Below are 26,453 nucleotides of genomic sequence, written 5' to 3'. Positions count from 1 at the left end.
TCTGCGGCTTTTATATCGCTTTTGCCCCTTGATAGGATGCAAGCGAGGGCACTCAGGATGTGCTATGGTGCATTTAAAACTACATCGGTTGGGGCTTTACAAGTAGATACTGGGGAAATGCCACTATCCCTTAGATGAGTTAAGCAATCCCTGGCGTACTGGGCAAGACTGAAGGGTAGTATGGTAGATCATCCTACACTGACAGTATTGGAAGACTGCTGGGAATATGAAAGATATCAAGAGAGAGATTTGGAAAAGGGGGTTATAAAGATGGCCCTATAAGGTCCCTGAGTCCATCTGTGGCAATAGGAAATGTGTCACTGTGGTTTTATACAAGACCACATGTCGATTTTAGCCTGATCGAAGAAAAAGTGGTGTGAATATCATGTAGCAACAATAGTGGATCAATATATTACTAATCAGTTTTATTATTGTCTTGTAGTGCATACAGATGGTTCAAAGGATCCCATGAATGGGAAGACAGCAGCAGGTGCATTTATTCCTGAGTTCGATGTTAATCTATGCAAGAGACTAACAAGTGATTTATCTGTAGATTCAACAGAAATGGTTGCGATAGTTGTTGGATTGCAATGAATAGAGGAGCTGCAACCAGGAAGAATAGCAATATGTTCGGACTCTGCATCAGTTTTGTGTAGTTTCAGATCTGAAAACCATTTCGCTATACCTGCAATGACATGTGCTAAACGTGCATGTGACAAATAAAATTAGATTTTGTTTTGAAAGTCAGAACATGAGGATTTATGGGTAGAAAAATGCTGTTGTTGGGCTTACAAAAAAAATGGTATTGAAATTCAGTTCTGTTGGATTCCAGCTCATAAAGGAGTTAATGGAAATGATATAGTAGATATAATAGCAGAAAAAGCAGTGAAAAATAATATTGTGGATATACAGGTGCAGTTGGGTAGAGAGGAAATGAAAACATTGATTTGGAAAATGGGTTAGATTGCTGACAGAGACAATGGGATGAAATTAGTAAGGGCAGGCATTTTTATAGTACAAGGAAATCTGTACTGGAAATAGTGTTATAATGGGAACAGAATGGATAAAGTTATGTTGTGTAGGATGAGATTAGGGCATACGGGATTTAATTCCTCGTGGAAATTGATAGGGAAACATGATACTGGAATGTGTAATGGCTGTATGGTAGAGGAAACGGAACAGGCTATTATTTTTTTAAACGTGTGATGTAGAAAGGGAGAGGTTGTTTGACAGGGTCAGAGAGGTTGGACGGAAATGGGGAGTAGGTGGTATTTTATGTGGGGATGACGGGAGTAGTGAGGTTTGTAGGGAATTATTTTATTTTATTAGAAATTCAGGGTGAGTTGAGAGAATATAGTGGTATATATAGGTCGTGACCGGCCTCACACTCCAGAACAGTAGGTGGTGGTGTATGCACCTGCCAGTTGGTTGCGATTCGCCAATAAAAACTTAAAGTAGAAGTGCATGTCAGAGCAGAATCTATACCATGAAGTCCAAGGAACTCACTAGATCTCTGAGATAAAATTGTGATGAGGCATATAGCTGGGGAAGGGTATAAAACAATGTCTAGAGTGTTGAAAGTTTCCGAGAGCTCAGTGGTCTCCATCATTGGGAAATTGAAAAAATGTGGAACTACCCAGACTCTGCCTAGAGCTTGCCGTCCAACCAAACTGAGCAACCGGGCAAGAAGGACCTTCATCAGGGAGGTGACCAAGAACGCAATGAACACTGAGTTCCTTGGCTGTGATGGGAGAACCTGCCAAAAATACAACAGTCTCTACAGCACTTCACCAATCTGGGCTTTATGGGAGAGTGGCCAGACAGAAGCCACTCCTGAGAAAAAGGCACATGACAGCATGCCTGGAGTTTGCAAAAAGGCATGTGAAAGACTGAGATCATAAGGCAAAAGATTATGTGGTCTGATGAGAGAAATGTAACACTTTGGCCTGAATGCAAAGCGCTTTGCCTGGAGAAAACTAGGCACAGCTCATCACCCGTCAAAAACCATCCCTACCGTGAAGCATGGTGGAGGCAGCATCATGCTATGGGGATGCTTTTCAGCAGCAGGGACTAGAAGACTGGTAAGGATAGAGGGAACAATGAATAGAGGCAAATACTTAATGAAAACCTGCTTCAGAGTGCAAATGACCTTGGACTGGGGTGAATATTTGCATTGCAACAGGACAGTGACCCTAAGCATACAGCCAAAACAACATAGGAATGACTTCAGAACAATATAAGTTATTGAGTCGCCCAGCCAAAGCCCAAACTTGAATCCCATTGAAAATCTGTGGAAAGAATTGAAGATTGCTGTTCATCGCCGCTCCCCATCTAACTTAACAGAGCTTGAGAAAATCCCCAAATCCAGATGTGCAAAGCTGTTAGATATACCCAAGACAACTAAAATCTGTAATCGCCTCCAAAGGTGCTTCTACAAAGTATTGACTCAGTGGTGTGAATACCTATTTAAATTATATATTTATGTATTTCTAAAAACATATTTTCACTTTGTCATTATGAGGTACTGTGTGTAGATGGGTGAGATATACATTTTTTAATACATTTTGAATTCAGGCTAACAACAAAACGTGGAATAAGTCAAGGGTATGAATACTTTCTGAAGGCATTGTACATCACTACTCACTCTCCTCTTCCTTTAATTAATTGCAGACATGAGAATGTTGGATTAGTGATAGCAGTATGGTGTATTCTATTTTTGGTGTACTTTAGTGATCTAGGGAGGCATTGATTGATCTAAACTTCAGATTTGCACCAGTAGTGCTGTAGCAGCGCCACCAGTTCTGCAGTCTACTAATCAAATCAAATCAAATGTATTTATATAGCCCTTCTTACATCAGCTGATATCTCAAAGTGCTGTACAGAAACCCAGCCTAAAACCCCAAACAGCAAGCAATGCAGGTGTAGAAGCACGGTGGCTAGGAAAAACTCCCTAGAAAGGCCAAAACCTAGGAAGAAACCTAGAGAGGAACCAGGCTATGAGGGGTGGCCAGTCCTCCTCTGGCTGTGCCGGGTGGAGATTATAATAGAACATGGCCAAGATGTTCAAATGTTCATAAATGACCAGCATGGTCAAATAATAATAATCACAGTTGTCGAGAGTGCAACAAGTCAGCACCTCAAGAGTAAATGTCAGTTGGCTTTTCATAGCCGATCATTGAGAGTATCTCTACCGCTCCTGCTGTCTAGAGAGTTGAAAACAGCAGGTCTGGGACAGGTAGCACGTCCGGTGAACAGGTCAGGGTTCCATAGCCGCAGGCAGAACAGTTGAAACCAGGGGCGGAAATCCCGGGGGGGACGGGGGGGACACGACCCCCCCATCCTGGGAAAAATATGATTTGTCCCCCCCAATATATCACTGAAACATAACTATGTCATTTAAATAATATTAATAACACGCAATGAAAGCAACTGTGCTGATTATAGACACTTAATAGCGCGTTTTTAAGTTTCAAAAGATTGCGACCCCCCCCCACCCTTTGCCTCACAATGGTTCGATCCACTGCCAGTTCCTTAGTTGGCAAGGTAACAGAGGGGTCGTATCCACTGTCTGAAAGGCACTCAATGAACGTAACTGACGTGAGGTTAATCCAGTCAATCGCGCACACACACTAGCTGAATATGCAGTGCTAGCGCGCAAATATTAACTATTAAGCTAGCTAGTACCTATTCCATTTATGTGGCCTCGTCAAAGATGGAATCTTTGCTATCGTCAATTTATTCCAAGATCAGCATGCAGATGATGTAAGTTAGTGCTTCAAAGTCCTGTGATAAGGTTAGCGATAAACTGGAGTCCAAACTGAACAGAACTACACTCTCTTCTACCATTGTCTTAAATATATTTAATGGTCTCGTTGCAAAAGCTAAATTGTCGCAAGGGAACTTTTATTTATTTATTTTATTTCACCTTTATTTAACCCGGGTAGCAAAGATTATAGCAAACACCACTGAAACGGAATTGGTGCTTGCTAGCTTTGCAAATTCAGCTATTGTTGGAAGCCAGCCAATATGAAACAAACTATTAAAATTACAAAAGGTTGCAGCATATGTTGTGTAAATGGTGAACTCATACAGCTGTCAACTCTTGTCACTGAAATCCGTTTCACATTTGCTAGCTACCTTTTAGATAGAAGCCCATATAGAATGATAGAAGATAAGATGATAGAAGCCCATCTCCTACTGTAAATAACCTACAAACTGTGTGTGTGTAGCCAACCAGGTAGAAAAATGGCAGAAAAATGGCAGAAAAAGACGGACATCAGAGTATTTTTCAGTACACCAAAACGCAAAGTAAGAACCCTAGTAGCCTAATATCTCAAAGACTAGTTGATAAAATGTTCATAAGAAAGAAATGAAATTCTAATGGAAATGTTTCACAATGATGTCATTAGGCAGAGCAGGCAACATATGGCACACAGACAGCAGAGTTGGGGACAGATATGCAGGGACAGACTGGCAGAGACAGGGAGTCTCAGGTAAGTTTGTTGAGTCTTTGTTTGGCAACATTATGAAAGGTTCTCAATTTTTTAAACTTGTAAAATAGGAACATAATTGGAAAATGCCATGGATACCCCCACTCTCAACTTAAACTGGTGACTGAACTAAGATTTGTTAAAGGCAATGGTATTGCTGTTGTGATTAGTTGTGTAGTTTTGGGTACTGGTAGTTAGGAGTATGGCAAACACCTTATTTCTTTGGTTCCTCAATATACATTTACCATATTACAATGTAGGCTATGTGTTACAGCACTACTTTTGGTGTCCCCCTCAGGAATTGCTCTTGAGAAAATGTCATGTAATTGTCCCCTCCAAAGTTGATATCAGATTTTCGCCCCTGGTTGAAACTGGAGCAGCAGCACTTCCAGGTGGACCGGGGACAGCAAGGAGTCATCATGTCAGGTAGTCCTGAGGCATGGTCCTAGGGCTCAGGTCCTCCGAGAGAGAGAAAGAAAGAAAGAAATAGAGAATTAGAGAGAGCATACTTAAATTCACACAGGACACCGGATAAGACAGGAAAAATACTCCACATATAACAGACTGACCCTAGCCCCCTGACACATAAACTACTGCAGCATAAATACTGGAGGCTGAGACAGGAGGGGTCAGGAGACACTGTGGCCCCATCCGACGATACCCCCGGACAGGGCCAAACAGGAAGGATATAACCCCACCCACTTTGCCAAAGCACAGCCCCCACACCACTAGAGGGATTTCTTCAACCACCAACTTACCATCCTGAGACAAGGCCGAGTATAGCCCACAAAGATCTCCGCCACGGCACAACCCAAGGGGGGGCGCCAACCCGGACAGGAAGACCACGTCAGTGACTCAACCCTCCTAGGGACGTCATGGAAGAACACCAATAAGCCAGTGACTCAGCCCCTGTAATAGGGTTAGAGGCAGAGAATCCCAGTGGAGAGAGGGGAACCGGCCAGGCAGAGACAGCAAGGGCGGTTCGTTGCTCCAGAGCCTTTCCGTTCACCTTCACACTCCTGGGCCAGACTACACTCAATCATAGGACCCACTGAAGAGATGAGTCTTCAGTAAAGACTTAAAGGTTGAGACCGAGTCTGCATCTCTCACATGGGTAGGCAGACCATTCCATACAAATCATTAAAATCCAGACGGAAAATATTTACACAAGAAGCAACCTAATACAGGTAGGTAGGTCTATGTGCTCGGCTAGAATAAGGGTCTATGGTCTATGTGCTCGGCTAGAATAAGGGTCTATGGTCTATGTGCTCGGCTAGAATAAGGGTCTATTGTCTATGTGCTCGGCTAGAATAAAAAATATACAGACACTGGAGAACCTCCAAGAATAGATTGGGAAATACTTATTCAATCGGCAGGATCGCCACGACCTGCGTCTTCCGCTCCAGTAGGGGGCGACAATGCAAAATGTACTATGCCGTGCACGCACAAAGACTGACAGCGCTCTTTGTCTTCTTGACTTTGTTTACGTTGGTAGCTAGTTGGCTAACTTAGCTAGCTAGACAGCTTTCTTTCTTATAAAATGTCTAAAATGGATTTCTTGAGAGTGTTTCTCAACCAGAAATTGATAGCGGCAGCTGAGGAGATATTTGGTGTCGTTGAAGAAACGATAGCAGAGTACCAGGAAGAGGTTTCTCACACAAAGCAGGAGAACAGGCGTCTACGGAGCATGCTCGATGTCCGCACTAAGCCGCAGATCAAGTTACATAGACGAGCAGGTGTGTTTGTTTTAATAGCGTTAATTTCATATGATTTACGATTAGCTTTCAATTTTATTAATTTTGTAGAGTGTAGTTACAAAACCAAGGTCTGTAAAAAGGTAATTATTGTAAGGCTAACTACGTCTCAAGTCAGCTTTTGAGTTTTTTTCTCTCCATTCTCTCCAGACCTCCAGCAGCTCACTGTCACCGTGTCTGATGAGGTGTTTTCCCCTGAGCAGCAGGAGTGGAGCCCCAGTCTGGGGCAGAAGGACCCAGAACCCACACAGATTAAAGATGAACAGGAGGAACCAAGGATCAGTCAGGAGGATGAGAATCATTTCAATGAGTTTATCAATTCTTACGGCTGTGTATCAAGTGGCTATTATCAGAACCCAACTCAGTCCTCACATGGAGAGAGATACTCTCTACCCAGCACCTCAACTGAACAGATCAAAACAGAACCTTATGTAGAAGACTATGGTGTATCAGAACCAACCAGAGAGTCTCAGCCCTTTTCTGCAGTAGGTACAGTGTTTTCTGCAGCTCAGAGTGAAAACAGAGGACATATTGACAGGATGGAGAGTGGAGGACCTCTGTCAGGTCTACCGTTAAAGCTACTCAAATCAAAGAGAACAAAGACAGTAAAAGGACAGCGTTCTCATAGTGTTAAGGACAGGAAATTGAACCATCTAAAATCACACTCGAGACCCAGTGTAAGCTGGGATGCTGCTCCTAGTTGTAAGGTATGTGGAAAGCAATTTGACTCCATGGCTTCTTTATTAAATCATGTGCAAACGCACACACAGGATAAAGAACATATTTGTGGTGTGTGTGGAAAATTCTGTCAGTCCACAGAAAGTATGATAGATCACCTACAAACTCACATCGGAGCAAAGTGTTGTCATATTTGTGGTAAATATTTTGCTTGGGATACTTTCCTGAAAAGGCATTTGAGGAGTCATACAGGGGAGAAGCCGTTTCACTGTCAAGATTGTGGCAAAGGATTTACTCAGCGCGGACACCTAAACTTACATATGAGGAGCCACACAGGGGAGAAACCACATCAATGCCAGGATTGTGGCAAATGTTTCAGCCAGAATACATCTCTGGTAGTGCATATAAGGACTCACACAGGGGAGAAGCCATACATGTGTCCTGTGTGTAGAAAATGCTTTACCACATCAAGTATGTTGAAGAAGCATCAGACAGCTCACAAACATATAGGTGTCATGAATGTGGCCAATGCCACAATGGATTCAGACCATACGGAGCCACATGAAGAAGGTTTACAAGGAGGAGAACACATGACTGTTCCCTGTGTGGGAACAGAGAATCAGACAGCAGACAGAGACATGTGAGAGGAGAATCAGAGGACATGATGTGATCCACTGTTCTCTGTCTGTATATAAACCTTGCATTGGCCTTGAGAGTAATGTCACAATACATCTGCCCTGATGTTGCAAACAGCCTAGTTTTCAGAATGTTTGTTCCCTTCTGTTTAATGTAGCAAGATCTTCCGTACACCAAATGTCGTACTTACCTCTGAGCCTAATGCCAAAATGCACAAAGGAAGAAAAAAAGAATAATAATTTAATGTGTATTTACATGTATAGAGAATTGGTATGATACAGTTACGCTATGTTCAATGGTAACTAAATATACCACCTGAAATGAGAGCTTCTTCTTTCAACCAACCCAGATATTGTACATTCCCAGACATACATAAAGTACTACAGAATAAATGGCTGATAATGTGTTCATTGAAGTGTCTTTTTTTCAGCTTTGCTCTTCTCTGGTAGCGTTGCAGAATCATGTTGGGAACACCAACCATGCAACCATTATCTGATGAAATCATTACAAGTGTTAGGAAAAGGGCACAGGCTCCAATCTTTAAATAAAAGCTATTTTAATTCTCTGTAAAGGCAGTGGAAATATCTCTGAGCTGTCTATCAAATGGCTGCATCTACACACTAATCATTTAGTGAGTTATACTGGTGTGGACACAGACCCTGTTGCACGAAGAGGAGTTCCATGGGGTAGGGACGTCCAAATAGGAGTTCGGTCAGCTAGAGGAGGACGCGCTCGCTTGGAGGTTGTGTTGTGATGCACAAGATTTGAGGTTTGTTTGAATGACTCCGTGCCTGGAGAACTGTGTGGAGTCAGAACTGGGTGAATGAGTTGTTGATGCATGAGAAGTTTGGAAGTCTGACAGCCAAAATGGAGGTAGTGTGGACGAAATGGAGAAAAGGTTGGAGAAGCAACAGCTGTTCTTGGATGTGAACAGAATGGTTGTCAGTTCTGATGGTCTGGAGCAGGAGGATGAGGGTCAAGGAATGGTTGGTAGTGGAAAGACAGGAAGAATAAAGATAATGACACTGAAAGCAGTGGATGGTCTAGTAAAGAAAGCATAAAGAGGGCCAAGGTAAGAAGCAAGAGTAATAATGTGTGGGAGTGGAAAGTGGTGATGGTGTTTGATGAGACCACAGGGCCTCATTTACAGCCGCTCCAACTAACCAATGCAGTAGAGAAAGAGATGGGTGAAGTCAGATTAGCCCAGTTCATTGGAAATGGTAGATTGCTCATATTTTGTGGTAGCCTGATGGAAAAGCTTAATGGAAAGAATACTAGAAGTAATATCCCTGGTGCTTATGCTAGGTAGAGAGGAGTCATCAATGGGGTCCCAATATCTATGTCCATAGATGATATTACAGAAATGTGACAGGAAGCAGAGTGATTGAGGCCAAAAGGTTGATCAGTAGGAAAGAGGGTCAAAGAAGTGAAAGTACAGAAAGGATTCATCAGTTTCAATGTCAGAGAATTTGTCCCATCCCCAATGCTGTGTTTTAAATCCAGAAGACATGTAGCTGCTCAGTGTAAAGGACAGAAAAGATGTGGGGAACATGATTACGGTAAACGTGAGAGCAATGTGAAGGGGGGACATAGTGCAGCATTCGGTGGATCCCAGGTGCAGAGAGAGGCTCAGAGGTATAGAATCAGTCATGATGTATCGTATGCAGAGGCTGTAACACAGACTGGTGGAACTACAGTGCGGAATGATGGCGCTTCCATGGTGGAGCTTCCATGGTGGAGCTTCTATGGCCGCTACTGTACTAAGTGGACCTAATGTCGGGTTGGTTCTACTGGATCTGGCATGGTTTCGAGACCTGTTCAGAAATCTTGTGCTCATAAATGTGCTGTGTCAAAGGACACTTTGATAGTGAATAAATGTAACTTCATAGCTTTCATTGGTAAGGTTATTGGTAAGGTTGTGGATATGGCAAAAGTGTTATTGGGGGTAACAGATGTTACTGTTGAAATGGTTGTAGACATGCTGAATAATCTTAAGGGTGGATTGTTTCAGCATGATATAGATCAAGTTTAATGGGTTGTGGTGGCGTGGCAGTTTTTTGGGGGGGTAGAAGTTAGTAGGGATTTATTGTTTTATTTCATTTGCTTGGTAGTAAAGAATTAGGCAGACCATGATTTATCGCATTCTCCAGCACAGTAGGTGGCGACATGCACTTTAAACGTTTGTTTGCGGACCGCCATGATATTATAGAAGAAGAATACGATGTCGCACTCCACTCCAGCAGAGGGCGATACTGCATCATTTCTGATGCCTTACATAGAGGGGCATGCTCTTCTGTGTTTATCTTCTGCAGAAGTGCAGGCTAATTTTGCATGGAGGAAAATAAACAATATAAAATGTCTAAAATAGAGTTGTTGAGAGTGTTTCTAAACCAGAAATTAACAGCGGCTGCAGAGGAGATATTTGGGGTCGTTGAAAAAACGATAGCAGAGTACCAGGTAGACGTTTTTCGTACGAAAGAGGAGAACGAACGTCTTCGTGGGCTGTTGATGTTGCATAGAGGAGGTATGTAGCTTCATACAGTCAATTGTTTGTAGCGTCTAACCATTTACCTTGACGTCATTTAGCAGACACTCTTATCCAGAGCGACTTACATATTGGTGCATTCACCTTATGATACAAACGGGGAGGGGTAACTACACGGGTGTCTATCTAATAACGTTAGCAAGCTTTCTACCCAGACTCAAAATGTTTGTTGTAATATTCATATGTGAATACATACTGAATTATAATTGGATGCATTTTACCGCCGTATCATACTGTGCGGTGATTGGTTAAGACCACCCAGACGGTTAGGTCATGGGCAGTTGATCGTGGTTGGAGATAGGCTAACATGTAGTTGTAGCTAGTTAATAAAGAGTTATGTTAAGAAACATCCTGTAGTTCTGCGTTTTATTATTTTGTACAAAGTGTACAAAACAAAACATTTGTCAATGGCGAATCTTCATTGAAAGTGCCAGTTACAAAACCTTAATTGATAGTGAAGCCCGGGGAACTGGCCTTAAAGCTGAGATCCGCAGTGTGAAGCAGCGCCACTGCATTTGTTCCTGTTTTGTTTTTGAAAGGTAGGAGACGCTCATCCTGCAAAGCAACCTGGTCTCAACATTTCGTATTATTCTGTTCGTAACTCTAACATTGCATTTAATATATGTTCCGATTTATATGGAATGTATTAATTTGTGGATGTCCATAATCCATTTTCTATATGTCACGAATTACAATTTGTGTGATATGTTAGAAATTTGCTAAATGTACAATATGTTAGGAATTTGCAAAACGTTACGAATTACAATTTGTTGTGGCTAAAGTTAGCTAGGTTGCTAACACACATTTTAGCTAGCTGGCTAACATTAGCTAGGTTAGGGTTAAGAGTTAGGCTAAAGGGTTAAGGTTAGGGGAAGTGTTAGCTAAGTAGTTGCAAAGTAGTTGAAAAGTTGCCAAAATGCTGAAGTTGTCTGTGATGAGATTACAACGCACTATCATTGGGTTACTAGATGTTCGCATAATACGCCCATCCATCCACCCCGACCAACCACCCTCCTTTAATTTTTTGCCTTATGTAACCTTCTGTCTTATGTAAACATACCAAACTTAACATATACGACGTGATACTGTACAGCTGTATTCATCGACCTGGCCAAGACTTTCAACTCTGTCAATCACCACATTCTTATCGGCAGACTCAACAGCCTTGGTTTCTCAAATGACTGCCTCGCCAGCCTTGGTTTCTCAAATGACTGCCTCGCCTGGTTCACCAACTACTTCTCAGATAGAGTTCAGTGAGTCAAATTGGAGGGCATGTTGTCTGGACCTCTGGCAGTCTCTATGGGGGTGCCACAGGGTTAAATTCTCAGGCCGACACTTTTTTTCTCTGTATACATCAATGATGTCGCTCTTGCTGCTGATGATTCTCTGATCAACCTCTACCCAGACGACACCATTCTGTATACTTCTGGCCCTTCTTTGGACACTGTGTTAACTGACCTCCAGACGAGCTTCAATGCCATACAACTCTCCTTCCGTGGCCTCCAACTGCTCTTAAATGCAAGTAAAACTAAATGCATGCTCTTCAACCGATCGCTGCCCGCACCTGCCCGTCCGTCCAGCATCACTATGGACGGTTGTGACTTAGAATATGTGGACAACTACAAATACCTAGGTGTCTGGTTAGACTGTAAACTCTCCTTCCATATTCACATTAAGCATCTCCAATCCAAAATGAAATCTAGAATCGGCTTCCTATTTCGCAACAAAGCCTCCTTCACTCATGCTGCCAAACATACCCTTGTAAAACTGACTATCCTACCAATCCTCGACTTCGGCGTTGTCATTTATAACATAGCCTCCGACACTCTACTCAGCAGATTGGATGCACTCTATCACAGTGCCATCCGTTTTGTCACCAAAGCCCCATATACTACCCACCACTGCGACCTGTATGCTCTCGTTGGCTGGCCCTCGCATCATATTCGTCGCCAAACCCACTGGCTCCAGACTTGTTTCTGGAAATGTGGATTTTTAAAAGTAGAAGCTCGAATTGTTTGGGTACAGACCTGGATAGTAAGACAGAACTTTGCAGGCTATCTCTGCAGTAGATTGCAACACCGCCCCCTTTGGCAGTTCTATCTTGTCGGAAAATGTTATAGTTAGGGATGGAAATTTCAGGGGTTTTGGTGGTCTTCCTAAGCCATGATTCTGACACGGCTAGGACATCCGGGTTGGCAGAGTGTGCTAAAGCAGTGAATAAAACAAACTTAGGGAGGAGTCTTCTAATGTTAACATGCATGAAACCAAGGCTTTTACGCTTACAGAAGTCAGCAAATGAGAGCACCTGGGGAATAGGAGTGGAGCTAGGCACTGGATTAACCTCTACATCACCAGAGGGTGCGACTAAAGGCTCTAAGAACTGGTTTTCTAGTACGTCTGGAAAACAGAGTAAAAGGAGCAGTTTTCTGGGAGCGATAGAATAGATTCAAGGCATAATGTACAGACAAAGGTATGGTAGGATGTGAATACAGTGGAGGTAAACCTAGGCATTGAGTGATGATGAGAGAGATATTGTCTCTGGAAACATCATTTAAACCAGGTGACGTCATCACATGTGGGAGGTGGAACTAAAGGGTTGGATAAGGTATATTGAGCAGGGCTAGAGCCTCTACAGTGAAATAAGACAATCACTAACCAGAACAGCAATGGACAAGGCATATTGACATTAAGGAGAGGCATGTGTAGCCGAGTGATCATACGGGTCCAGTGAGTAGTGAGGCTGGTTGGAGACACTGCGATTCAGACAGCTAGCGGGCCGGGGCTAGCAAGCTAGCAGAAGGACCTCAGAGGGACGTCGCGACAGAGGAAGTCTGTTTATAGCCTCCTCGTGCGTTTACGTCGGTAGACCAGTCATGATGGAATAGTAAGGTTCCGTGTGATAAAGGGGACCAGTCCAATTGGCAAAAATAGGTATAGTGGCCCAAGAAATTGTCCGATGGACCTATTCAGCTAACAGCTGATATGCTCTAGACAGCTAGCGGACTGCGTCATTCAGGGGACGTCGCGACGGAGGGGCCAGTTGAATAACCTCCTCGGGCAGATTACGTCGGTAGTCCAGTCATGAAGGACCGACGGGGCTCCGCACTGGCAGTAAAATGGGTCCAGGCCAATTGGAAAAATAGGTATTGTTGCCCAGGAGTGGCTGATGGAACTCTTCAGCTAGCCGGGAGATGGGCCTAGCATGGGCTAGCTCCAGGCTAATTGGTGCTTGCTTCGGGACAGAGACGTTAGCCAGGAGTAGACACTTGGATTGCAGCTAGCTAGCTGCGATGATCCAGGTGAAAAGGTTCAGAGCTTGTGGGGGGAATCCGGGGATATGGAGAGAAAATAGGTCCGGTATGCTCTGGTTAGAATCGCGTTGTGCAAACTGGCAAGAGTTTTCCGAGCTAAAGGTTAGCTGTTGACCGCTAGCAGTGGTTAGCTGACTAGTAGCTAGTCAGCTGGCTAGCTTCTGTTGGGGGTCCCGCTTCCGAAGTAAAGACAAATACTTTAGAAAAAAGCAAATCCACACCACGTTGGGTGAGGCGGGTTGCAGGAGAGTATTTTGAAGTTGAGGTTTAGAAAAATATAAAAAGATATACGAAGAAAAAAGATATATACATGGGACACGACGAGGACAAAGACGTCTGACTGCTACGCCATCTTGGAATCATATGGTCAGCTCACTGGTCACCATAGAGGCACCCACCCGTAGCACACGCTCTAGCAGGTATATTTCACTGGTCACCCCCAAAGCCAATTCCTCCTTTGGCCGCCTTTCCTTCCAGTTCTCTACTGCCAATGACTGGAACGAATTGCAAAAATCACTAAAGCTGGAGACCCATATTTTTTGCTCCTTTGCACCTCAGTATCTCTACTTGCACATTGATCTTCAGCACATCTATCACTCCAGTGTTTAATTGTGTTTAATTGCTAAATTGTAATTATTTCGCCACTATGGCCTATTTATTGCCTTACCTCCTTTATCTTACTTCATTTGCACACACTGTATATAGACTTTTCTTTTGTGTTATTGACTGTATGTTTGTTTATTCCATGTGTAACTCTGTGTTGTTGTGTGCGTCGCACTGCTTTGCTTTATCTTGGCCAGGTTGCAGATGTAAATGAGAACTTGTTCTCAACTGGCCTACCTGGTTAAATAAAGGTGAAATAAAAATGATACTCATTTGAGCATCCGGTATTTACTTTTACTATGTTACGTCTAGTCTGAGACCAGGCTTAGCAAAGTAAAACAAAAAAATTGTAGTAGCTACATAGAGTGCTGTTCTATTATGCATGCAATGATGTCTGAGGGAATAAAACATTGTTCGTTGTGTGAAGTGACATCTTTGTTGTGGCAGTTTTACCAAAACGGATTCCAACTTTAACAGATCTACATGTGCAACTGTTTCTCCTTCCCTCCAGAGTCAGACTGCCATCAGCAGGCTGAAGCTACTATCACTTTGGTGCAGGTTGCCCCAGAGCAGCAGCAGTTATGTACTCAAGAGTGGGGCCTCCGTCTAAGACAGGAGGACCCAGAGCCCACAGTGCCACGGTGTAAAGAGGAAGAGGATACACACTGGATCAGTGAGGTTGAAGAGCACATTCAAAGGCTGGAGTCTGATCCCAAAGATCCAGACCAAGTATCCACTTCTGAAGGTGGGTTCACTGACCAGTTCTCAACACATATCACCAAGCCATAGCGTTGGTCAGTGGGCATATAGCTATCCCTTTCAGCAAATCATTTATTATAACACAGTTGTGCTGTTGTTGTCAGTTGTATTTATAGGTAATACTCTTCAAAATCAAGGGGCATTTTATTAGTGGAAATTATATGGAAATAGTTCAGTCTGTGGCTTTAAGCCCCGGTGACGCTGTGTCCTTTCTTTTCTTCAGATTTCACATTCCAAATGGAGACAGAAGGATCAGTAAATGAAACCATCAAACTGAAAGTTATCCTCAACGACAACAGAATAGAGAAAGTGATTCTGCCCGCTCAACCTGACTCACTGAATGAGCTGATATCAACACTCAAGGAGAAACTGCATCTGAATTTAGATTTTCGTCTTCTTTATGAAGACCCTGATTTCAACAATGAGCTCTTCAACTTAGAGACCATTGAAGACTTGCCTTCTCCTAGGGCTACGGTGAAAGTTTTGCGAATACGATGTGATACAGACCTCGGTTTAACCGGAGTCTCAGCCAGCGAGTTACAGGACGCCCCACCAGAGCGGCTAGGCAGGTGGCCTGAGGTATTTGTCATACCCACTTTCTCAATGGAAGTTGAGTTTGCTCTGAGAGAGGGCAATTGTGCATATCTGAGACATGAAACGGTGCTGAAAATAACAAGGGATCAAAAACACAACATTCTTGATAGGATGGCTTGGACAATCTTCAATTTCAAAGCGTACCCAAGTGACAGGCATTTTGCCAAGGCAGCTGAGGCCCTTGTAACCAAGCACCCGTGTTTGAAAGAGCCCGGCTCAAAAACAGGCTGTGATGGCTGGAAGAACAGCCTGAAATTCAAAATGGGAAACTACAGGCAGAAGTTACGCCGTGTTGGGTTCCCAGAGGTTGCTGTGAACGGGGGGAGGAGGAGCAAGCATCGTCCTGACAATGAGCACGCTCGGAGCAACATTAAACGAGCACGCCGGGCAGAGGTGAACTTCCTGCCCAACTTCCCTCAAGGAGAAGACGAGGCCAGCCTGGAGAAACAGAGACTGGAGATGGTCCACGAGATGACGAAAGAAAACCAAGACCTGCCACTGTGGGACCCAGAGCCCACAGTGGCACATTGTAAACAGGAAGAGGATACACACTGGATCAGTGAGGTTGAAGAGCACATTCAAAGGCTGGAGTCTGATCACAAAGATCCAGACCAAGTATCCACTTCTGAAGGTGGGTTCACTGACAAGCTCTCAACACATATCACCAAGCCATAGCATGGGTTAGTGGTTATACAGTGCATTCGGAAAGTATTCAGACCTCTTGACTTTTTCCACATTTTGTTACTTTACAGCCTTATTCTAAAATTGATTCAATTGTTTTTTCCCCTCATCAATCTACACACAATACCCCATAATGACAAAGCAAAAACAGGTTTTTAGAAATGTTTGACAATGTAAAAAAATATGTAAAGAAGTTATTTCATAAGTATTCAGACACTTTACTCAGTACTTTGTTGAAGCACCTTTGGCAGCAATTACAGCCTTGAGTATGATGCTACAAGCTTGGCACACCTGTATTTGGGGAGTTTCTCCCATTCTTTGCAGATCCTCTCAAGCTCTTAGGTTGGATGTGGAGCGTCGCTGCACAGACATTTTCAGGTCTTTTCATAGATGTTCGATCAGGTTCAAGTCCGGGCTCTGGCTGGGCCACTCAAGGACGTTCAGAGACTTGTCCTGAAGCCACTCCTGAGTTGTCTTCGCTGTGTGCTTACGGTCATTGTCCTGTTGGTAGGTGAACCTTCGCCCCAGTCTGAGGTCCTGAGTACTCTGGAGCAGGTTTTTATCTGTACTTTAATCCGTTCATCTTTCCCTCAATCCTGACTAGTCTCCCATTCCCTGCCGCTGAAAAACATCCCCACAGCATGATGCTGCCACCACCATGCTTCACCGTAGAGATGGTGCCAGGTTTCCTCCAGACGTGAGGCTTGGCATTCAGGCCAAAGTTATATCTTGGATTCATCAGACCAGAGCATCTTGTTTCTCATGGTCTGAGAGTCCTTTAGGTGCCTTGCAAACTCCAAGCGGGCTGTCATGTGCCTTTTACTGAGGAGTGGCTTCTGTCTGGCCACTCAACCATAATGACCGGATTGGTGGAGTGCTGCAGCGATGGTTGTACTTCTGTGAGGTTCTCCCATCTCCACAGAGGAACTCTGGATCTCTCAGTGACCATTGGGTTCTTGGTCACTTCCAAGACCGAGGCCCTTCTCCCCCGTTTGCTCTGTTTTGCCGGGTGGCCAGCTCTAGGAAGAGTCTTGGTGGTTCCAAACTTCTTCCATTTAAGAATGATGAAGGCCACTGGTACCCTTCCCCAGATCTGTGCCTCGACACAATCCTGTCTGATCTCTACGGACAATTTCTTCGACTTCATGGCTTGGTTTTTGCTCTGACGTATACTGTCAACCTTGACCTTATAGACAGCCTTTCCAAATCATGTCCAATCAATTGAATTTACCACAGGTGGACTCCAAGTTGTAGAAGCATCTCAAGGATGATCAATGGAAACAAGATGCACCTTAGCACAATTTTGAGTCTCATAGCAAAGGGTCTGTAAATACATTATTGATATATTTTTTAATACATTTGCAAACATTTTTAAAGCTGTTTTCACTTTGTCATTATGGGGGTATTGTGTGTTAATTGATGAGGAAAAATATGTATTTTCATCCATTTTAGAATAAGGCTTTAACGTAACAAAATGTGGAAAAAGTCAAGCGGTCTGAATCCTTTCCAAATGCACTGAACATCCCTTTGAGCACATACAGTCCCTTCAGGAAGTATTCATACCCCTAGACCTTTTCCACATATCGTTCTGTTACAGCCTGAATTTAAAATGGATTGAGATGTGTCACTGGCCTACACACAATACCCCATAATGTCAAAGTAGAATTATGTTTTTAGACATTTTTACAAATGAATTAAAAATGAAAAGCTGAAATGTCTTGAGTCTAAGTATTCAACCCCTTTGTTATGACAAGCCCAAATAAGTTCAGGAGTAAAACTGTGCTAAACAAGGCACATAATAAGTTGCATGGACTCACTCTGTCTGCAATAATAGTGTTTAACATGATTTTTAAACGATTGCCTCGTCTCTGTACCCCACACATACAATTATCTGTAAAGTCCCTCAATCAAGCAGTGAATTTCAAACACAGATTCAACCACAAAGACCAGGGAAGTTGTCCAATGCCTCACAAAGAAAGACACCTATTGGTAGATGGGTAACATTTTAAAAAGCAGACATTGAGTATCCCTTTGAGCATGGTGAAGTTATTAATTATACTTTGGATGGTGTATCAATACACCCAGTCACTAAAAAGATACAGGCATCCTTCCTAACTCAGTTGCTGGAGAGGAAGGAAAACATTCATGGATTTTACCATGAGGCCAATGGCGACTTTAAAACAGTTAGAGTTTAATAGCTGTGATAGGAGAACTGAGGATGGATCAACAACATTGTAGTTAGTCCACAATACAAACCTAAATGACAAAGTGAAAAGAAGGAAGCCTGTACAGAATACAAATATTCCAAAACATGCATCCTGTTTGTAATAAGGCACGAAAGTAAAACTGCAAAAAATGTGGCAAAGAAATTCAATTTATGTTCTGAATACGAAGCATTATGTTTTGGGGCAAATCCAAAACAACACATAACTGAGTACCACTCTTCATATTTTCAAGCATGGTGGTGGCTGCATCATGTTATGGGTATGATTGTCATCTGCAAGGACGAGGGAGTTTTTTAGGATAAAAACATTTATGTAATAGAGCTAAGCACAGGCAAGATCCTAGAGGAAAACCTGGTTCAGTCTGCTTTCCAACAGACACTGGGAGACATTCATCTTTCAGAAGGACAATAACCTTAAACACAAGGCCAAATATACATTGGAGTTGCTTACCAAGATGGCATTGAATGTTCCTCAGTGGCCTAGTTACAGTTTTGACTTAAATCGACTTGAAAATCTATAAGACTTGAAAATGTCTGTCTAGCAATGATCAACAACCAACTTGACAGAGTTGAATAATAGAAAAAGAATAATGGGCAAATATTGTACAATCAAGGTGTGCAAAGCTCTTAGTGACTTACCCAGAAAGACTCACAGCTGTAATTGCTGCCAAAGGTGATTCTAACATGTATTGACTCAGGGGTGTGAATAGTTCTGTAAATGAGATATATCTGTATTTCATTTTCAATAAATTATAAATTTCTAAAAACATGTTTTCACTTTGTCATTATGGGGTATCGTATGTAGATGTATGAGGGGGATAAAAAAAATGTTTAATTCAGGCTGTAACACAAAAGAATGTGGAGTAGTGTAAGTCAAGGAGTATGCTTAGTTTCTGAAGGCACTGTACCTTATTATAACACGGGTGTGCTGTTACTGTATTTATAGGTCATACTGTTCGAAATCCAGGGTCATTTTATTAGTTGAAGTGGCTTTAAGCCCTGGTGAAGCTGTGTCCTTTCTCAGGGATTGACATTAAGGGTTGCCCTATTGCTTGGGGCAACTGAACTGAGCAGTCGTGCAAGTTGAGCCTGCTTTGCCCCATTAGGAAGTGTTAATATTTTATAATTTTAAGTGAAAATATCCAAACTGCAAAGAATTCCAGTAGCCTAAAACTGTTCTTTCTGGTTTCTCCCTATTATTTAATTAAAAGTCAGACAATTTATGGCAGCCAGGCAAGTTGAGCCTGCCCTAAGAATTTTGTTACTGATAACCACCAAAATAAAAATAATTCCAATACTGATCTTTCTGATTTTTACACCGTGTGAGGGAAAGGCAGGAAATAGATGGCACCTCTGTGTGTAAATAGCTCATTTACATTTTTGGGCACGTGATAAAAATCTTTGGGCAAACACAAAATACTCCTGACTTGCATGATGGGCAAGTGCCTTTCAGACTCTAATTTCAATCCCTGCCTTTCTGTTCCACAGATTTCACATTCCAAATGGAGACGGAAGGATCAGTAAATGAAACCATCAAACTGAAAGTTATCCTCAACGACAACAGAATAGAGAAAGTGATTCTGCCCTCTCAACCTGACTCACTGAATGAGCTGATATCAATGCTCAAGGAGAAACTGCATCTGAATTTAGATTTTCGTCTTCTTTATGAAGACCCTGATTTCAACAATGAGCTCTTCAACTTAGAGACCATTGAAGACTTGCCTTCTCCTAGGGCTACGGTGAAAGTTTTGCGAATACGACGTGATACAGACCTCGGTTTAACCGGAGTCTCAGCCAGCGAGTTACAGGACGCCCCACCAGAGCGGCTAGGCAGGTGGCCTGAGGTATTTGTCATACCCACTTTCTCAATGGAAGTTGAGTTTGCTCTGAGAGAGGGCAATTGTGCATATCTGAAACATGAAATGGTGCTGAAAATAACAAGGAATCAAAAACACAACATTCTTGATAGGATGGCTTGGACAATCTTCAATTTCAAAGCGTACCCAAGTGACAGGCATTTTGCCAAGGCAGCTGAGGCCCTTGTAACCAAGCACCCGTGTTTGAAAGAGCCCGGCTCAAAAACAGGCTGTGATGGCTGGAAGAACAGCCTGAAATTCAAAATGGGAAACTACAGGCAGAAGTTACGCCGTGTTGGGTTCCCAGAGGTTGCTGTGAACGGGGGGAGGAGGAGCAAGCATCGTCCTGACAATGAGCACGCTCGGAGCAACATTAAACGAGCACGCCGGGCAGAGGTGAACTTCCTGCCCAACTTCCCTCAAGGAGAAGACGAGGCCAGCTTGGAGAAACAGAGACTGGAGATGGTCCACGAGATGACGAAAGAAAACCAAGACCTGCCACTCATCAATCAACACATGCAGAAGACATTTGCTCTCCGACGCCAAGAAATAGTTAAATCCAGTCCCTCGGTAGAGCATCTCAGAACACGCTGGCCAGCACTCTTCCTTGAAGCCCAGGTTAAGCAGACTAAGAAAAGTTGTCTTTGTCCATTCATGTGCTCATAACAATCTACATTTCCATTGCAATTCATACCTTCTTTGATGCATGTCACATGGGCTTCTGGTTGTACTCACAAATCGTGGTTATCAGTAAAGAAATTCTCAGGGAAGGCTCAACTTGCCTGACTGCCATAAATTGGTGTGTTCTGTGTGCTTTGTCTTTTGCTTTAGGTACATGCTGAGTTTCAGAGAATCACCAACCAGAGCCTGCAGCAGACGTTCTACACTGCCTTGGACCACCACACGCCCCGCCTGCTGACCCTGTTCAGGGAGAAGGAGGGGAAGTCCACCACTCATGGAGGGAAGTTCTCAAGCATCCTGAGAGTGTACAACGAGCAGGTCAGTGGGATTCACTTGATCAGGGATGGACAATCTTGGTGTGGCTGCAGACTCTTCTTTCAACCAAGCAGTGACGCACCTGATTCAACTTGATCAACTAATCTTCAACCAAGACTTTGTTTACTGCTTGGTTGGAACAAAAGCGTGCACCCACACCTGCTTTTTGTGCACAAGATTGGGCACCCATGCCCTATATGGACATGTACTTCAACTATTAGCTGTGACTGGAACCAGATTAGATTACTCCTATGTTGGGGTTGACGAGCTCAACTTGCTGGATTATTTAAATGACATTGTGAAATGTGCTCTCTTTAGTTCACTTCACAGGGAGAAAAGAACATCACCGGGGCCCGTTCTGCAGTCCTGGCTGGTCTCCCTTTGTTGTTACGAGAGGATAGTTCTGATGTCTTCAAAATCTGTGAGGTAGCCACCTGGTTTTACAGCCTGTACCATTATCAATGCATTCTTTCGTATTGTGTTTTTTAAACTTTGTTTTTTCCTCTGTCATTAAGGTGGGAGAACTCAGCAACCCTGGTATTCTGGATGGAGTTTCCATTCTCTCAGTGGTGGGCCAGCACAATGAGGTGGTGGGTGGTATACCCATCAGACCGGCCCATGTATCCATTGTCCTTGAGGATGAGATCGTCATGACTAACTCCCGCTCCTGGCCAGACGCTCTCGTGGTTGTTTTTGGGCTACTCTACTCCCTCCATCTGAACTACCCCAAAGCCCTGGGCAGCACCTTTGAGTTCATGCAGAAAGTCTTCCTGAACCTCGACGATGGAAAGCTGAAGCCCAAGCTGCTAGCGCTGAAAAATGAACTGTTGGCCTAAATCTGTAGTGATGAGATGGAATTTTACTTTCAGTGACCTCCTATATGCCGAGTGAGTGGTTTGAAAACAATGGTTATTTTTATTTAGTGTACTTTTTATATTTTTGTACCTTTTTTGTGAAGGTAATGGATTTGATATTGTATTTCAATTAACTTATAACCCTTTTATGTGCAAAGAAGACACAGGTCAGTCAGCACATTAACTTGCCACATACAGTAGGTCTGTGACCCAGTTCTCTACCTTTTATACAGCTGCAGAAAACCCCCAAATGTATTCTAGAAGATTTCACCTTTGCAGACATTCCAACTGTCGTAAAAATAAATGTTGATAAAATGTTTATTAAAGTGTCTTTACCTGCTATTGTCTATCTTCTCTGGCAGTGTTGCGTGATCCTGGCCTTCTATGTGAATTCTAAATGCTCACCAAGACACAGGACTATGTCTTAACTGTTCTAACACACTGAATATTGTACACTGAGTGTACAATTTTGAGTTGCACCCACTTTTGCACTCAGAACAGCCTCAATTTGTCGGGGCATGGACTCTACAAGGTGTCAAAGCGTTTCACAGGGATGCTGGCCTATGTTGACTCCAATGTGTCCCACAGTTGGCACGATGTCAATTAGGTGATGGACTATTCTTGATACATACAGGAAACTGTTGAGCGGGAAAAACCCAGCAGCGTTGCAGTGCTTGACACACTCAAACTTCTTTAACCTGTCTCCTCCCCTTCATCTACGCTGATTGAAGTGGATTTAACAAGTGACAATAAGGGATCATAGCTTTCACCTGGTCAGTCTGTCATGGAAAGAGCACGTGTTATTCATGTTTTGTACACTCGCATCCTATGTAGTTTAAAACAATTGTTTTTAAATTGCTAGATATTATTGCACTGTTGGAGCTAGAAACACAAGCATTTCGCTGCACCTTTGATACCATTTTAAAATCTGTGTATGTGACCAATAAACTTAGATTTGATTTTGATTTGTAGTAATGCAAACAGTGGAGAGCCAGGGCTGTGATGGCAGTCAGTAGGAGGGCACACCACATCACCGTAGCTGGTCTCAATGTAGGAGAACTGGAGCGCCATCTGCCACTGAGCCCTGCAAGGAGAATACAAATAATACACTACATATAGCCTTCACAGAGCATACATACAGACTTCATATAGCCTTCACAGAGCATACATACAGACTTCATATAGCCTTCACAGAGCATACATACAGACTTCATATAGCCTTCACAGAGCATACATATGGACTTCATATAGCCTTCATAGACCATACATTAAGACTTAATATAGCCTTCATAGACCATACATTAAGACTTCATATACCCTTCATAGACCATACATAACAAATTAATATAGGATGTATTATGATGGAAGACTATAGCCTTCACGTAGCATAACTATGTAACACAGATAATACCCTGCATACAACCGTCAAAATCATACTGATCAACGCAACTGTGGCATTATGTCCATCAGTCCAGGGTTACAAGCAGAACATTTGAAAAGGTCCCAGCATGTTTGTTCTTAACACTCAGTGGAGAGTGAGGCAGCAGGGGGGACACAGATTCTTACCTTGGTGCAGTTGATTGTGGACAGCCAGTCTGTGAGGGTGTGTGATGTGTGTTAGAGATGACATCTGTGTGTGTTCTGTCTGACTCCGGCACAGCTTCATGTCAACTCGATGCGCACTGGTATCTGTGAGGCGGTTTCTCTGTCAACACAGCTCACTGGTTTGTCTGCCTGTTGCTGGTATGTGTGTCTGTCGCTGGTATGTGTGTCTGTCGCTGGTCTGTCTGCCTGTCGCTGGTATGTGTGTCTGTCGCTGGTATGTGTGTCTGTCGCTGGTCTGTCTGCCTGTCGCTGGTATGTGTGTCTGTCGCTGGTATGTGTGTCTGTCGCTGGTCTGTCTGCCTGTCGCTGGTATGTGTGTCTGTCGCTGGTATGTGTGTCTGTCGCTGGTCTGTCTGCCTGTCGCTGGTATGTGTGTCTGTCGCTGGTATGTGTGTCTGTCGCTGGTCTGTCTGCCTGTCGCTGGTATGTGTGTCTGTCGCTGGTCTGTCTGCCTGTCGCTGGTATGTCTGCCTGTCGCTGGTATGTGTGTCTGTCGCTAGTCTGGGAGGTAGTGTTGGTCGCCTTCCGGGTTCTCTGACACAAAGGGCTCTGTGTGTGTGTGTGTGTGTGTGTGTGTGTGTGTGTGTGTGTGTGTGTGTGTGTGTGTGTGTGTGTGTGTGTGTGTGTGTTTTTATGTGTGCGCACGTGCAAGTGAGTCTGTGTTCTAAATTACATGGAGCACCATGTCAGCATATTTCTCAGCTTGTGAGTGGATGAGTGAGGGTTTTTATGTGTGTTTTCATACGACTAAGGGAGTAGTTATTAGATTTCAGTGTCGTGCAGCCTGAGTCCTCCCCCTTTGACTGACAGAGAATACTTCACCAGATTGGCAAAAACAAGAAACATTGAAACGCCTGTGACTCCAATTAGTATATAATCAAGGCAGCCTGTCAGTCAGTCCATGGCTCTGTGATCACAGAAGTAGTTCACTTACCGGTAGAACAGACAGCACCATTGACAGAAAGTCTTGCCTGATTGAAAGCCGAGGGAAGCCTGGTACAGAAATAACAATTTTCTTAGAAATGACGTGATAAAATGGTAATTACACTGTAACAATTTGTTTGGCAGAACTTCTGTGTGTTACCCAAGCTGCAATGATGGACAGGCCATGTAAAATGACATCTATTTACTCTATGCAACCTATTTTTATGTCTTTGACGTCATCCTTCTCACTCGCCCTGGTGAAGGATGGCTCTAAGAATATCTCCCTGATGTCATCAGAATGGAATGTCAGGATCGTCCTGTAGATGCTACAATACGGAATGCTGCCGACATACTTATCTAAGGTGACTTTAAACACCACACAACCAACTTACCATGGAATATCTCAGCTCAACATGAGGGCAGGAGAAGGCTAATAGCACTTGCCAGTTAAACACTGTGTGACACTAATATACCTCTGATTACTTCTTTACTACTAATGAACTCTTGTTGAATGTATGTTATTTATATGGTTAATACAGAGTACAGTAGCTTTTCTGAATGGTAACATGGCTGACTATACAGCACTATAAACAGAATATAAGGCAAAGACCCACCCTGTCAGTTCCTATCTGTAAATAGAGATCAAAGTAAAACAGTTTTATGTGAATAGTCAGACCGTAGCATGCTAACATAGTACGGTCCAGCTGCATATGCAATTACCATGTAAATACTGTATGGTTTTAACTTCACTTGGTATAAAGAGGGAATCTTAAGTCACACCATCACATGTACTGTATGAAGAGGGTGAAGTTGCCTCTTTGTGGTTGAAACATTATTAATACAAACTATAGGAGCATTTATTCTAAACAGCACAGAGGCATTTGTCACATTTAGCCTAGAACACAGTCAGCCCTGAGCTTCTAACAGCATCAGTAAATCACACGCTTCCAGCTCCTCCTATCAGTTTCCTTCTTTCTTTTACAGTGTGGTCTGGAATGTTGGCTGTACAGGGCTGGTGCTCACTGGTGCTACACAACCTTCATGTCTCACACTCATCCCATACATATTTCTCCTATTAGCTACACTCGCCCAGAGAGAGGGAGGGGGAGAGAGGGAGAGGGGAAGAGGGCAGGAGGAGAGGGGGAGAGGGGGGAGGGAAGGAGAGAGAGAGAGGAAGGGAGAGAGGAGAGGGGGAGGGTGTAGGAGAGATGAGAAGGAAGGAGAGAGGGGAGGGAAAGAAGGGAGGAGAGAGGGAGGGGGAGAGGGGAAGGAGGGAGGGAGAGAGGAGAGGGAAGGAGAGAGGGAGGGAGGGAAAGGTGGGGTGAGAGGGAAGGAGAGAGGGAGGGGGAGAGGGGAAGGAGGGAGGGAGAGAGGAGAGGAGAGGGAAGGAGAGAGGGAGGGAGGGAAAGGTGGGGTGAGAGGGAAGGAGAGAGGGAGAAGAGAGGAATTCCATATACAGTACCAGTCAAAAGTTTGAACACACCTACTCATTCAAGAGTTTTTTCTTAATTTTTTTATATTTTCTACACTGTCGAAAAATAGTGAAGACATCAAAACTATGAAATAACACATATGGAATCATGTAGTAACCAAAAAAGTGTTAAACAAATCAAAATATATTTTAGATTTCTACAAAGTAGCCTTGATGACTGCTTTGCACACTCTTGGCATTCTCTCAACCAGCTTCATTTGGAATGCTTTGCCAAAAGTCTTAAAGAAGTTCACCATATATGCTGAGCACTTGTTGGCTGCTTTTCCTTCACTCTGCGGTCCAACTCATCCCCAAACCATCTCAATTGGGTTGAGGTCGGGTGATTGTGGTCATCTGATGCAGCACTCCATCACTCTCCTTCTTGGTGAAATAGCCCTTACACAGCCTGGAGGTGTGTTTTGGGTCATTGTCCTGTTGAAAAAAAAATGATAGTCCCACTAAGCGCAAACCA

At 43.3% G+C, this 26,453-nt stretch overlaps 1 protein-coding gene and 1 non-coding gene across 3 annotated transcripts; both read left to right on the top strand.

Annotated features, from left to right (window-relative positions):
* The first annotated feature begins 5,547 nt into the window (after window positions 1-5,547).
* Window positions 5,548-7,964, top strand: LOC106576519 (uncharacterized). Its single transcript, XR_014380379.1, has 2 exons — window positions 5,548-6,226; window positions 6,395-7,964. It is a non-coding gene; the product is annotated as an uncharacterized LOC106576519 (transcript).
* A 1,874-nt stretch (window positions 7,965-9,838) lies between these two features.
* Window positions 9,839-22,929, top strand: LOC106576526 (uncharacterized). 2 transcript variants are annotated; one of them, XM_014153749.3, is made up of 7 exons: window positions 9,839-10,082; window positions 14,529-14,762; window positions 15,000-16,001; window positions 19,764-20,749; window positions 20,963-21,130; window positions 21,446-21,553; window positions 21,643-22,929. In XM_014153749.3, exons 1-7 carry the CDS (start codon window positions 9,890-9,892, stop codon window positions 21,961-21,963), a joined length of 3,012 nt encoding a protein of 1,003 aa, XP_014009224.1. In that variant the 5' UTR covers window positions 9,839-9,889; the 3' UTR covers window positions 21,964-22,929. The 2 variants fall into 2 exon arrangements, with proteins under 2 accessions (XP_014009224.1, XP_045556397.1); XM_045700441.2 differs by lacking the exon at window positions 9,839-10,082 and adding an exon at window positions 10,107-10,642.
* Window positions 22,930-26,453: the final 3,524 nt, after the last annotated feature.

The sequence above is a fragment of the Salmo salar genome, chromosome 02 (assembly GCF_965601325.2).
Source record: "Salmo salar chromosome 02, fSalSal1, whole genome shotgun sequence".
NCBI classification, from domain to species: domain Eukaryota; kingdom Metazoa; phylum Chordata; class Actinopteri; order Salmoniformes; family Salmonidae; genus Salmo; species Salmo salar.
This window is presented reverse-complemented; position numbering and strand designations above follow the sequence as displayed.

Excerpts from the sequence above, each read along its gene's own strand:
- LOC106576526 (XM_014153749.3), top strand. The coding sequence starts at position 9,890 with ATGGAGGAAAATAAACAATATAAAATGTCTAAAATAGAGTTGTTGAGA. Across the intron at positions 16,002-19,763 it reads CCAAGTATCCACTTCTGAAG|ATTTCACATTCCAAATGGAG; the intron begins GTGGGTTCACTG and ends TCTGTTCCACAG. Across the intron at positions 21,554-21,642 it reads ATGTCTTCAAAATCTGTGAG|GTGGGAGAACTCAGCAACCC; the intron begins GTAGCCACCTGG and ends TCTGTCATTAAG.